Source organism: Myotis nattereri, assembly GCF_964212035.1.
Source record: "Myotis nattereri genome assembly, chromosome: 2".
NCBI classification, from domain to species: Eukaryota; Metazoa; Chordata; class Mammalia; order Chiroptera; family Vespertilionidae; genus Myotis; species Myotis nattereri.
The window spans coordinates 210289543-210304898 of NC_138076.1; the positions used below are offsets into that span (position 1 = coordinate 210289543).

General features: G+C 42.7%; 1 protein-coding gene across 1 annotated transcript in view; it reads right to left on the reverse strand.

Moving 5' to 3' along the window:
- Nucleotides 1-977: 977 nt before the first annotated feature.
- Nucleotides 978-15356, reverse strand: part of ENTHD1 (ENTH domain containing 1) — a gene marked incomplete at both ends in the record, with an annotated part of 85644 nt that continues 71265 nt past the window's right edge. The window contains 2 exons of the mRNA XM_081084053.1: nucleotides 978-1588; nucleotides 8550-8942. Of these exons, the coding sequence (XP_080940179.1) occupies nucleotides 978-1588; nucleotides 8550-8942 (1004 nt within the window). The remainder of the gene's footprint in view (nucleotides 1589-8549; nucleotides 8943-15356) is intronic.

A 15356-nucleotide genomic window follows, 5' to 3' on the forward strand; every position in this document is an offset into this window, starting at 1 on the left:
CTCCAGCGCTTGACTAGTTTGCATAAAAATCAATTCTGATTTGGGAGTGGCATCCAGGCATTAGAGTATTTTGTACACGTCCTGTATTTCTTCGAAATTATCAGGAATCATCATAGCTTTTTATAGGTAGCTGTTGAAACTGAGTGATGGGTACATGCAGCCCTTACACTGTTCCATCAACCACATACAAAACAAAATGAAAGCTTCTCCAGTGACCCTCATGTGCAACAGGGTTGAGAAGCATTGGCCTGTCATCCCCAAATGAGACCATCCTGCTCATAAATATCGTAATTGAGACATTTCCAGTTGAAAGGATGTTTTAATGAACTAAAAAGATACAAGAAGAATAACATCAAATTTATTTTTGAAAATACAAGAAAAGAGTATACATTTGAATTCATTTTGCAATATACATGAACAAAAACCTATTCCATGTTCTTTTTGTCTCAACTAAACTCCCAACCAATGTGGCATCCACAAGGAGGGAAGGTTCTGGCCCTTGGTTTGCAGGACAGAAACCTGGTGTGAGAACATGTAAAACCTGTGCCCCAGATTCAGTCTTCCTCACTCCAGGCAAAGGCTTGCTGACAGTGATACCCCACACCGATGAGAAGTAAAGGGCCCCTCGCTACCAGCTTCCCCCAGAGCTCTAGAATAGCCATTTCCCATGTGAGGTCTTACCATAGCCTTCACTGATGTTTAAATGTATTTTGATTTAAAGAACAGAGCATGGAAGAATGAAATTCTCTTCAGTTTCAAATGAACTAATATCTAAATCTGAAAATATTATCAAAGGTGAACCTTTTCTGTTTAAAAAAATAAACCACCCAAGTGAATTTATTGATGTGCAAGATACTGTTAATAAATCTGACAAAGAAAAATCAAACCGTCAGTCTATTTTGCCATAGTAATGAGAACCTATAGCAGGCTAACTCAGTTTCGGGGGAGTGGAACCACATGAGCTCTATCAGAAATGGTTACTGGGATGATTCTATTTGATCTGAGCTCTCCTCAGAAGACTGGGGCAGCGGCGAAGCCGTGCTGATTTGGGGGCTATTCCCACTCATTCTTACCAGATGGCTGTTGATGACACCAAGTTCTTGTATCACCATACTCAGATCTTCGTGTAATTTGACTATTGCATTTTTCACCTCCCCTAGAAGACCCTGAATGGAATTGTTTGCTTTGGGCTCCTGAGGCAGGCCTTTGGTTGTCTGAAAACTAGAACAGGGCACCGAGGTGAAACGGTCTACATTTTGGGTGGACAACCCTACCCAATTACTGCGGGAAATATGACTTATCTTCTTGTTAGCAGAATCAGAGTTATCTGGAAGACTTTCCAGTAGACTGAAGTTGTCAGATTCTTCATCAGAAGACAGTGAGCTCCAAGGAGCAAAGGGGTGACGAACCCTGGCTGTCTTATCTTTATCTTTAAAGGAGACAGAAGACTGTTGATGGGACAAAGCCCAGTAGGAAGGTCCAGTCAAAATCCGGGGTAAGAGAGGAGCAGACTTGTCTGGAGAGGCCGTGTCAGGAGACGCCATGGATAGAGTAGAAAAGGAAGATGTCCCCTCAGAGGGGGTTGACACTGAAATGTGTAAAGGAGAGAGAAAGATTATGCAACATGCAAACGAGAGCACTAGCTAAAATCACTTTACAATGTCAAATCCGATCTGAACGGTCTCAACATAAATACACTACTTAGAATTTGATGTGGAAAATAATCATAATAAACCTAAATAATCCTAAAGCAGGAAACAGAGAAAATCCTAAAGATTTTCTAAAGGAAACTAAAATAAAATGACCAATATTTATCTTCACTCTCAGATCCTGACTAACATATTTTTATATTCCACTTACCAGCGAGAGTAGAAAGTCAAGTATTACGCTCCATTCTACTGATGGCATTTTAAGTTGACATTTAAAATAGAAAGTCTGAGAAACCTGCAACTTACATTCCTTCTCCATTTTTTCTTCTACAGAGAATACTCTGGCAAAACGAACAACCAATTACAACTATCAAAAGTTGTGAAACTAATTTTTTTCTCTCAACAGGCAAATATGTCAAGACTGAAGTCCAGTCCACCTGAGACCCAGAACACCAGCGCACATACGCAATTAGTTTTCCACCAAGAAATTGCATGTAAAGTAAAAAGCTTTCTAAATCTATTTTCAAAAAAATTAAAGATTTAATAACATTTTAACTTTCTTTCAGGAAAAATTATATTAAGTCTCTTCTTCAGCACTTCATTCTAAATCATTATTTCCCAAAGTGTATTCTGAGGAATGCTGTGTGCCTGATGTTGTAAAAAGATGTTCTGTGAAAACAGGGCTTCCGAGTCAAATCAGACTGCGTGACTGCATACTGTGCCTCCCAATGTCCGTCAGCACAGTATTTACTCATGTTTTTCCAGACTTTCTTGGACCCAGAACTTTTTCTTGTCTCCTTGGAATATCTAAGTACATTCACTTATGTATTAGGTGGTATAAATGGGCTAAATCCAGTTCTAAAGTCTTTGAAATTAACTCTGGACTTGCTACTTAAATTAAAAAACAAAACAAAAAACACTTATTCTCTATAGTCATAGAACAGGGAAATCAATGCTTATCACTTAGCACCTATTACTTATATATTACTTTATTTCCTTTACATACCCACATCCCTTTAAACTAAATTGGACCTCTTGTAAAAATTATGGCTGGTGTAGGCGGCTTCTATTTTTTGCTTCAAAGCTTTCCAGTTCTCGGGAAAAATCCCAATCACAAAACTTTCTGGGGTGAAACGAGTCCTCTAGTGACGCAGCAGCAGGATACGAAAGGGAAGTGGGCACGTCATCGGTGCACGGCCAAGATGAACCAGCACCCTGAGAGTCAGGCTGGCTTATCCACAGTCTATCCTTGGTCTAAAAGGGGTGCGACAGTTTCCTACCACGCTGACGACGAAAGCCTCAACATGGGGGGGCCCTGAGTCGCACTGTCCCTGCACCATCCCCGTGTGGCTCCCCTGTTTCCTACACCGTGTCTGTCTCTCTCGTGGTTTACTCATTCGGGAGCAGCACATTCCCCAGCAGTTCACTGGAAAGGGATGCAGGAGAAGGAAGCGTTTTGAGAACTTGTTTGTTTGAAAATGTCTGTAAAGAATCATTGGTAGATATGCAAGTCTTTACCAAAAAAGGGAGAGTGGGAGAAAGGGTGAGCGGCTATATTTAATTACTAGAAGGTAGTCACAAAACCCTAGCAATACTGGTCCGTGAACCAGTAGCAGCGGCAGCGGCAGCAGCAGCACCTGGGAATTCGTTAAGGATGAGGTCATGGGCTTCACTGCAGACCCACTAATCAGACGCTGAGTGTGAACAGGCCTCCAGGTGTCTCCGGGTGTGCTAGGTTTGAGAATCCCTGCTTCCTACTGTACCTCCACCTTTGTTTCCTCTGCAGCGGCAGCGGCTGACTAAATAGCTTACCACTGTTCACAGTTTCGCAGCTTTGATTCATGGCTACGTGATGCCTTCACTCCAAGGAGCCACTTCACCTCTAATTGCTGCACACCATTTACTTTTGTTTCCAAACATGGCACAGCTGTACCAGACACTTCAGGCTGCGCTCTGGGGGCGTCTCCCCGCCCGCTCGGGGACCCTTCTCTGACTCACTCTGAAGTTATGTGGGTATCTAGTTAACTGTCATCCCCTTCAAGCAGTTTATCTGCAAAACTGAAACACAGCAATAATTGCAGATAAGCTGCAGTGAATGTGTGATGTATGCACACCAATTAATGCTCTGCTTGCCTGAAGATTGCACCAATGAAACGATCCCAAGTGCTGTGTTAGCTCTAACTTTATACTTACGAGTAACACCTACCAAACCATTCTATTACAACTTTAAATTTAAAAAGCATTTAGAACTCTTGGGTGCAAAAGTAAAATGACAAATACATTTCCTAGAAATATTTCAGAACTTAGCTGTAATGCAAATTTTTCTGTAAGTAGTAGGTCCATGGTCAATTAAGTACTTCAAACAGTTCATTGTAAACTACAGGGATTTTTTTTTTTTCATTCTCCAATTGATTTATTTCAATTTTCCTAGCTGGTTTATAATGGCTGCCAAGTTAGCTATACACATAAATTAAAATATTCTGATTTTGTTCAGTGGTTAAAAAATATTTTACACAAACATTCATAGCAAAATTATTCATAATAGTCAAAAGGAAAAACAACTCAAATGTCCAACTGTGAGTGGATAAATGAAATGTGTGTATCTATACAGTGGAATACTATTCTGCCATAAAAAGGAACAAAGTATGATACATGCTATAACATGGATGGACCTTAAAAACATTATGTAAAGTGAAGGACATAGTCACAAAGTCCCCATGCTGTATGATTCCACCATATAAAGTGTCCAGAACAGGCAAATCCATAGAGACAGACAATAGACTAGTGGTTGCAGGTGTTAGGGGGGGGGGGGGAGTGGAGAGTGACTGCTAATGAGCACAGGGCTTCTGGGTGAGGATGTCCCGCTAGAGGAGTTGCTGGGCTGTCTGGGGCAGGGCAGCTGTGTGGCTGTGACTTCCCGAGTGATAAGGCTCCCTTCAACACGGAGCTTCTGAACCAGCCCAACCCGTGGCTCAGGGTTAGCGGAAAGGGTCTGCAGAACTGTTTCCTATCATTTTCCCACTTCTTTTGAGGAAATTGTTAATTTTTCCGGATCTGGAGTCTTTAGGTAAGTTTTTGGGGAGTCAAAAGTTATATGCAGATTTACAATGGCTCAAGTAGGTGTTGGTGTCCCTAACACCCATGTTGTTTAAGGGTCCATTGTACTGTTTTTCCTATACACACATACTTATGATACAGTTTAATTTATGAGTTAGACACAGTAAGAAATTATCGATAATAATAAAATGGAGCCATTATAACAATATAGTATAATAAAAGTTATGTGAATGCGCCCACTTGTTTCAGGGGACCTGCAGTCTCCATATGGGCTCAATGCTTTCTGACGTGACGCGCTGTCATCATTTGGAACACGATTTCTGCTCATGTCTTCCACCCACAGACTTAATGCCTTTTCCATCCTAACTAAGCAGTTATCACCAGCTGCGGCAGGAAATTTCCTTTCCCTGCTTCACAATTCACGGATAAAAGATTTGTTCTTACCACAGAGCTTAGCAGCCTCAGCACACGATTTCTCTTCTTTCCTTACTAAGTCAACCACTTTCACCTTTCCATTTAAAAGCAGCACTGACTGGCTTCCCTTTGGCACATCCAAATTGCCAGCATCACTACTCTGATGCTTTGGAGCCATTACTAGGTAAAAGGAGGGTTACATGAACACAAGCACTGAGAGGCCACACGGTCCGTCTGATCACTTGGACGGCTACACAGAGACTAATGGGCAGATGGCATAAACGTCATGGGCATGTTGGACAAAGGGGATGATTAACATCCTGGGCAGGATGGAGGGGAAAGCATGAGATTCCACCATGCTACTCAGACCAACATGCAGTTTTAACTAATGAATTATTTATTTCTGCAATTTTCCATTGAATATTTTCAATTCGCAGTTGGCCAGTGGTAGGTAAAACTTTGAAATGCAAAACCACAGAAAAGGGGGGCGGGAGGCTACTGTACCATCTTCTCTATCCTCCATCATCCTGAGTGATGCCAGCGTCCATGGAGACTAGTCACCCATCCTCACCTCATCATTTCTTGAATCCTCAACCAGCCATTCCCCTGCGTATTCCTCAGAACATGTCATCACTCAGAACTGCCTCTCTCTGAAATCTTATTTTCCAAGATTACTTTCCTTCTGAATTACTCCCAGCCCCTCATCCCTTTAAATACCTCTACCCTTTGGCCGCGTTGAGACAACAGATCTAATGATCCTTTTGTTTTCTCTCACTCTACCAGTGTCTGCCTGGCTCCACCTCCTTTCTTGTCCAGTGTAGAATCCCATCATCCATCACTTTGAACCACTTTCTTGCTACCTCCTTGATGCTGTGTCTTCTGCCTTACCTGCTGCTAATTCCTAATGCGAGAGTCAGCAAACCTCTTTCTAAAGGACCAGATAGCAAATATTTTAGGCTTTGTGGGACATACAGTATCTGTTGCAACTGCTCAGCTCTGCTGTTACAGCACAAAAACAGCCAAGGACAATATGTAAACCAATTAGTATGGTTGTATTCCAAGAGCCCTTTGATTGTAAAAAACAGTCAGTGGGCCCTGGCCAGTTTCACTCAGTGGTTAGAGCATTGGCCCTTGGACAGAAGGATCTCAGGTTCGAGGGCACATACCTCAGTTGCAGGCTCAATTCCCTGGCTGGGGCACATGCAGGAGGCAACCAATCAATGTGTCTCTCACATAGATGTTTCTCTCTCCCTCCACTTCCTCTCCACTTTCTCTTAAAAAATCAGTGGAAAAAATATCCTCAGGTGAGGATTAAAACTACCCAGTGGGCCAGGGTAGTTTGCCAATCCCTGTCCTAACCTTATTCCAATTTATATATCTATCTTTTCATTCCCACCCCCAGGCTGCTCGGCACTACTGGAGAAAAGCAGAGACCCCATAAACGAGGGTTGCTGCAAATGACCACTCCTTCGCCTTATCAGTGTCTTATCAGTTCCCTCTTCCATTCTCTAGAGCGCTTATTCTAAATCTATTCCAGTCTCTCCACAGCTGTAATATCACTCCAAACTCCTCAGTCTTGGCAGGTGACATCAGACAGTAAGATATTGAGGCCAAGACTACAGTATATGGTACCCGGAGGCTTAATACATCTTAATTATTAAAATCAACAAAACCCTTCCCTCACACTGATACATCCTTTCTCCTTCCTTATAGGCCCTCAGGATGAGGTGACTCCCTTTCTGTTCGGATTCTAGGCCTCCTCCCCCAGATCATGCTCCATCTGGGGCCATCTCCCTCTAACTCACCCTCTCTCGTCTCCTGTCTCTCACCCAGTTTCCTTTCCCACAATAGCCTCTGAAGTGCCGCCTCCCTGTTTCACCTCCTCCAAATCCATTCTGCACACTCCTGAGAGAGTAATTTTTCCAAAACACATTGGTAAAGCTACTCATCTGACTTAAAACCGTTAGTGACTTGCATTGTCTCCAAAATAAAGTCCAAACTTAACCTGGCAGACAGTGCATCTATCCTGGCTTAACTGTCCAATGTTTTCTTTTATTACTTTTTCATGTACACTTTCCATTCCTTCTCTACTAAGCTGCTTTTAGTTTGCTTATTAAATATTGATTGCCTCCTAAGTGCAAGGCACTGTGGTTGGTGCTGAGGATCCTGTATAATAAAAGCCTAATATGCAAATCGACCGAATGGCGGAATGACCAGTCACTATGATGCGCACTGACTACCCGGGGGCAGACGCTCAACGCAGGAGCTGCCCCCAGGCTAACCAAGGTGGGTGCCAGTGGGGGCCCCCAATCACCCCGCCAGTCACCCTGCAGAGGGAGGCGACGGGGGGGGGGGCAGTGGGAGGAGCCAGGGCGCAGGGCTGGCAAGCGGGCAGCGCCAGGCTGGCCAAGGTGGATGCCAGTGGGGGCCCCCCTCCATTGCCCTGCCGGCTGCCCCACATATCAGCCCTTATCGCTGGCCAGGCCTAGGGATCCTACCCATGCACAAATTTTGTGCATCAGGCCTCTAGTATAATAATAAACAGGGTAGATGTGGTCCCTTCCCTCGTGAAGTTGACATTCCACTTTTGGGGAAAGACATTAAAAAACTTAATGCATATATAATTATATTTAATTAGAGTGACAATTAGTGCTAGGAAGAATAATTGTAGGATACTGAGATAGCATACAGTTGGGGGGATTTGAAATAATCTAGGGGTCAGGAAATCTTGAAGAAGTGATGTTTGAGCTGACCTCTTAAGGATGAGGAAGAGTGAACTAGGAAAGAGGTGGATTAGAAGTCAGAGGGAACAAGAGTCCAAAGATGGTGAAGCCACATGGTTTACTTGACAAATGGAAAGAACATCAGGCTGCTGAAAGGCAGCAGCTAGACTGCCCAGGGCCTGGAAGGCTATTGGATCTTTAGGAACATGGGAGCTGCCCACGGTTTAAGTGGGGAGGATTAGTCATCAGGTCATTCTGGCTGTTCTACGGAGAATAAATTAGAGCTTCACAGAATTTCTTTGCTCAGTCACAACTTTGTATTATTCCTCAGCCTGCATGCCCTTTCTGGAAGAACAGAAGTTTAATTGTTCCTGAGAATAAATGAGAAATTCGTGGGTACTTTTGGAAACAACCAAAAGGAAGCTCTTGTTTATGCTAGTTCTTTCTAATGTGTTCTCCAACAAAACTGCTCAGAATCCGTGCTTCAGTCGAGCACTTGTCACCCATAAGGATGGACTGCCCATTGGCCCTTTAATAAAAGGGCACTTTCCCAGCTGAGAAAGTCCTCTATGGCGCGCACCTTTTAATACCACTGGATGGAGAGTGAAAGGAGGGAACAAGACAGGGGGGAAGAGAGCAGAGAAAAGTAAATGAAGAATGCTTCAAAAGAGCATTTTTATTTATTTATTTATTTTTTTAGACTCACCCCATTCCGTTAAGCTCTTGAGGATATCAACATCCCTCTGAGCAATGCTGGGCTGGGCTGGTTTCTGAGAGTCCTTACTGATTATAGTCTCCGCTGGGTCAAACGTCTTGAACGAGGGAGAGACATAGAGTGTCTCTACAGAGGCCTGGTTACAGAAAGTCGAGTCCGACTTGGATATTCTTACACTTGGATGGATAGACTCTTCTTTACTTGATGACCCAAATGCTGATAAAGTTGTCAATATTTCAAAATTTGTTGCATTTGACTGCTTTTCTAGAGGCATTTGAAAAGGGTTTTCTGTTACAGTATTTGTAATGGTACTCTCTGGTTTCTTGTCCAAATTCACATTTGTCTGCAGAGATGGGGTTTTTTCTGAGGGAGTAGATACAGCATCTGTAAAATAACAAATCAAAACTGAAAACACTCTATTTCAAATCTGTTGCAATTTTAATAAATCAAAATTTTTATGCCATAACAAAATCCTCTCCTATTTAATTTTCTACTTTCTTACAGTGTTTCTCTTCTGCCTCTTTGAAGTATACCCACACTATAACTGATGCCTGAGTCATTCGAAGGCTGCCTTCTCTGAAGCACAAGGAAAGGAAAGCTTCAAACAACTTGTCTTAAAATATTTCCCCCTTCACTTACTCCTCTGTTTCTGAAACCACCATATTTTTAGTACCTTCAAGCTTTCATCTACAAGATAAACTAGAGAAAATTTGGCATAACATATTGGTCTATCCTTACAGAATCCCCCGTCACACACACACACACACACACACACACACACACACACACACACACAGTCTTTTTCTCCTGAAATAAAAAAATGTCTTCTTGCCCCAATGTTTCAACAAAGCTCATACAAGAAAATCACTACTTTAGGTAGTGGTCTAATTTTAATAAATCCTTTGTCACATGGGAGAAAAGAGGCAATCTTTCAGAGCTGTTGTCATGATTACTAAAATGTTAAGTTCCATCTGGTCAGGGATCTTTGTCCATTTTATTCATTAATATCACCAAGTATCTGGAGTATAACAAAGTACCTGGACTACAACAGATAAATAATAGTTATTACAAACAGAAGGAACTGAAGGAGTTCCAAAGAGTTAAATTTAAGGTGGGCCAGATATAGGACTCTCTCTTGAATCTATGAAGTATGAGCCTGGTCCAAATTTCCAGCTGCACATTGTTGTCCACACTCAGCCCTAGGGCTTGCTCTCAAGTATGGAAAGGAAGAAAATTATTTCTAAGGGAGAGAGAGTTCTTGAAATTAAAAGCATCACTATGTGAGAGAGGACAATAGCGAGGTTATGTCATTCGAAGCTCCCAAAAAAGAGGATACAGGAATTGTGTAATTCGCTATCAGGTGTTTGTATATCACAATGTCCATCAAAACCAACCTCATAATGCCCATTCATATGTTAGCAGCATCACTTTCAGGCTCTGAGTTACTAAGAAAAGCAAATTTTCTTAGACTCTAAAAACCTTCCTTTCAATTTTCATCCATAGTTGGAGGCAACCCCGGGCAAAAACGCTGCTAGTACACCAGTTAGACAATTCAAGAAATGTACAGCACTACCTCTACCAGGAATTCCATTTTTTCCCAACCCTTTCATCTCCGAACTTCCTTATCTTTCAAAACTCAACTCAAGAATCACCTTCTCTATCTCCTTTTCTTTCCTGCCTGTAACCTATTATTGTCTATCTTGCCATATCCTATTTGGAACCCTGTCAATAATATTTCATCTCCTTTATTACAAGGCTCCTCTCCCCCACCTGAAAACAGGCCCTCGGGGAGACCTTGTTAGGAGTCATCTTTGCATCTCAGCACCTGAGAGTGCCACTCCCATAGGATGTGTTCGATAAATGCTTGAGTGAAGGACAGACTGAAGCACAAGGACCAAGAAAAAGTAATGCCTTTGTTTTTCTAAGCTGAATGTAGTTTACTTAGTAGTGACGAAAGGAAATAGAAAACTGGTAGATGAAGACAACTTCTAGAATACTCCTAATTTGCATATGAGAAAGTTATATCTAGTTGGTAAAGGTTCTGTTAAAAATACTAACATATTCCTAGTAGAATACTAGATTTATAGTATTCCAAAGTACATGTGTACATCTCTATATTTACATAAAAGTAAATTTTAGTCAAATATTTTCCGCTGACTTTCATTCTACATGTGAGAAAAATGGGGGGCGGGGGAGTCTTTTTCTATATGGTTGTAAGATTCTAATTGGTTTTTTAAATTTTTAAATATATATATATTTTTTATTTCAGAGAGGAAGGGAGAGGGAGAGAGAGAAACATCAATGATGAGAGAGAATCATTGATTGGCTGCTTTCTGCACACCCCACACTGGGGATCGAGCCCACAACCTGGGCATATGCCCTGACTGGGAATCGAACTGTGACAACCTAGTTCATAGATGGGTGCTCAACCACTGAGCCACACAGGCTGGGTGCAAGATTCTAATATTTCATATGAGATGGCAATATAATGAGATGGTGAAATGTTAAAGATATATAATTTAATCCCTGGAGAAAATACTAAAATTCATGCAAAGAGGTATAACTAAGAAGCCAACTGCTAAGTTAAAAATTTAAAAGTATTGAATTAGCTCAAGAGAAGACAGCAAGGAAAGCACAGAGGAATAAAACACAGGTGGGACAAACAGATGGGACAAGAAGAAAGTAAAAGAGTAAATCTAAATTCAACTGTATCAGTAATTATACTAAAATGCAAATTATAAAGCATAAAATTTCAGACTGGATAAAAAACATAAGATCCAATCATATGCTGTATATAAGAGACAAGCTTAAAAACAAAGTCACATGTAAAGTCAAGGATTGGAAAAAAGATATCATGCAACAGTAAACCTGAAAAAGCTCAGTGGCTATCTTAATATTAGGTAAAATAGGCTTTAAGACAAGGAGTATTACTAGAGAATAAAAAGGACATTTCATAATGACAAAAGGGCCAAACATCTCAAAGATATCTACACTAATAAAAGAGAAAAATGGTAATTGGCATACGACGATACCCTTTTCATTGGCTAATCAGGGCTATATGCAAATTAACTGCCAACTAAGATTGGCAGTTAACTGCCAACAAAGATTGGCAGTTAACTGCCAACAAGATGGCGGTTAATTTGCATATGTAGGCACAATGCAGGGAGGCAAAAGGGAAAGCAGGAAGAAGCCCCCTGCCACTGACAGTGATCTGAAACCCAGGGGGGAGCTAAGAGCTGGGGGGCAGGGCAAAGGCGGCCCTGGGGCCGCCTTTGCCCTGCCCCCCAGCCATGATCGGAGAATCAGGCGCCTTTGCCGCCCTGGCCAGTGATAGCAGGAAGTAGGGGTGGAGCCAGCGATGGGAGCTGGGCACGGTCGAAGCTGGCAGTCCCAGGAGCTAGGGGCCCCTTGCCTGGGCCTAAAGCGGAGCCCACAATCGCGGGGCCGCTGCAGCTGCGGGTCCCCGCTGCCCGGGCCAGACGCCTAGGCCAGAGGCGTTAGGCCTGGGCAGGGGCGGAGCCTGCAACCGCGGAGAGCTGGGGGTCCCCTGCCCAGGCCTGACACCTCTGCCGAAGGCCTCAGGCCTGGTCAAGGGGCCGATCCGGTGATTGGTGATCGGAGGGTGATGAGGGTCAACTCCTCTGGCCGAGGCATCAGGCCTGGGTGTGGGGGGGGGGGAGCCGGGGATTGGGGGGATGTGATGGTCCCCTTGCCCAGGCCTGAAGCCTGGGTCAGAGGCGTCAGGCTTGGGCGGGGGGTGGAGCAAGCGATCAGATGGAGATGGGGGTTCCCTGCCCAGGCATGATTCCTGGGCCAGAGGCCTCAGGCCTGGGAGGGGGCCAGAGCCAGTGATTGGGAGGAGATGGGGGTCCCCTGTCCAAGCCTGACACCTCTGGCGGAGGCGTCAGGCCTGGGCAAGGGGCCGATCAGGCGATTGGAGGGTGATGGGGGTCAATGCCTGAGGGCTCCCAGTATGTGAGAGGGGGCAGGCTGGGCTGAGGGACACCCCCCCAAACACACCCAGTGCACGAATTTCATGCACCGGGCCCCTAGTAACATTATAAATGTGTAAATACCCAATAATAGAACTACAAATAAATGAAGTGAAAAAATGACAGAATTAAGGCGAGAATTAGACAAATCCCACTAAATCACATTTGGCAATTTTGACATCCCTCTCTAAGTAACTGATAGAATAGATGAAAAATCAGCATGAATATTGAAGATGTATATAACACTTAACTCACTTGGCTCAATCAACATCTACAAACCACCACACTCAACCCTTGCATTGGTAGGTTTTTTCTCCTTGAAACTCATTCCTCCATAAATGCTTCAACAGAACTTTGCTGGCTCTCCTCCATCTCTCTAGGCCAGCAGTTCTCAACCTGTGGGTCACAACCCCTTTGGCGGTCGAACGACCCTTTCACAGGGGTCACCTAAGATCATCCTGCATATCAGATATTTACATTATGATTCACAACAGTAGCAACATGACAGTTATGAAGTAGCAACGAAAATAATTTTATGGTTGGGTCACAACATGAGGAACTGTATTTAAAGGGCCAGAAGGTTGAGAACCACTGCTCTAGGCAATCTTCTCAATATTCCTCCCTGGCTCTGATCCCTCTAAATTGCAGACATTCTATCCTTGACCCTTTTATCTTCTGCTCCTACAATCTCCCAGGGTGATATCATCTATTACCTATTTAAACTAGGACTAGATCTATCACCTGTATGCAGGTAATGCACACATTTTAATTCTCAGCCCAGATGCCTGCTGAAGTCTAGCCCCAAATATAAATATAAGTAATATAAGCCCCAAGTAATATAAATATATATATATTACTCTGCCCAGGGAGGTCTTATTGCCCTCCAGCCTCCTCATCCTTGGCTGTACACTTTACCTCTATTAATATGACCATCAAGCACAATTCACCATAGCTAAGATTTGGAAACAGCCTAAGTGCCCATCAGCAGATGAGTGGATTAAAAAACAGTGGTACCTCTACTCAATGAAATACTATGCTGTGGTAAAAAAAAGAAGGAATTCTTACCATTTCCAACAGCATGGATGGAACTGGAGAGCATTATGCAAAGTGAAATAAGCCAGTCAGAGAAAGATAAATATCACATGATCTCACTTATTTGTGGAAATATAATGAGCAACCTAAACTGATGAACAAAAACAGATCCAGAGACAGAGAAGCATCGATCAGATCGTCAAACCTTAGAGGGAAGGTAGGGGAGGGTGGGGGTAAGGGGGAGAGATTAACCAAAGGACTTGCATGCATGTATATAAGCATAACCGATGAACACAGACACCAGGGGAGTGAGGGCATGAGTGGGTGGGGGGGAATGGGGGGGATAAGGACACATACGTAATACCTTAATCAATAAAGAAAAAATTAAAATAAGATAAATACCATATGATTTCACTTACATGTGAAATCTAAAGAACAAAAGACTGGTAAATGAACACACACACACACACACACACACACACACAAATATGACCATCAACTTCCCAGTCACTCAGGTTATTTTGGAGCTGTGGTTGCTAGCGCAGCTCTAAGAGGTCTCCCACGCTGTCCCCTCAGTTCATTCTGCACAGCACACCCAGAGTGACCTTTCTAGAATTAGTATCATGTTACTTCTCTCCATTACTTCTTCATACTACTTCATGTGGTTTACAAGGCTCTGCATAAATTAGACCTATGTGCCTCTCTTGTCTTTTTTTTTTACTACTATTTTCCCTAAAACTATATGGTCCTACACTAAGTTCTTTCATTTCTTCAAATTTACCATGTTCCCTCTGTGCACCAGCCTCCACCCATGCTGTTCCTTTTGCCTGAAATGTTCTGCTGCCTCTTTATATCTGATTCCCAACTGCCAGGGTGATGTCCATTGGGTGGACATACATGCTCATGTGTCTGCATTTTTGCTTGTACTGTTCCCCCAACCTAAAATACCCTTCATCCCTACCCTTCCACTCAAAAACAGCTCCATTCTTCTACACCCAGTTCAAATACAGCCTCCTTTGTGAAACCCTTTCTTTATCCTCCAAGTTAAAATGAATCCTTTTTTGCTTTTGCTTAATCCAATGTGAATATTTATATTTTCACTTATTTCATCTTTCAAATATTACTAATTTGATAAATATGTAGTAAGTACAAGGATGTGGCAAGCACTATTCTAAGCTCTGACAATAGCAGTAAACAAATTTGTTGTTTATGACTTGTTATAATTTACTGTTTATAGATCTGTCACCTCCAGTAGACTGCAAACCCCTTCAGGGCACACATCTTGTTCAATGTGTTCAGGCCAACGGTGACTAGCAAAGTACCTGACAGTCATTTGATATATATTTGTTCAATGAATCATTATCTGAATAGTCCAATCATTAAACTCAACGGGAGAGAAAGTCTTAAAGGACTTTGTGATAGAGGCCAGCACATGAGAATTTCAGGATCACATAATGGTTAAAGGGCAAAAGTAGGACTAGAACCTGAGGTTCCTGAATCCTAAATCAATGTTCTTTTTATGAGGGGAATAAAGGAAGGAACAAAAAATCTGGTAGAACCCGTTGTACCAAGTATTTCTCTACGAACAATTGCTCTAATAGGTCAGAACTGGGAGGTGACTGAAGCCCATCTTGGGGTCACTCCACCTGTCCCTGGTGGTGCTTTCAGAGGTGCAGGGCCATGGGGGAGGGGACTGAGTTAAGTACACAGTTGGCCTGTTCTTGGATTCGTATAAGGAATGAATAGCATTTATGGAACATTTTCTGAAGCCCAG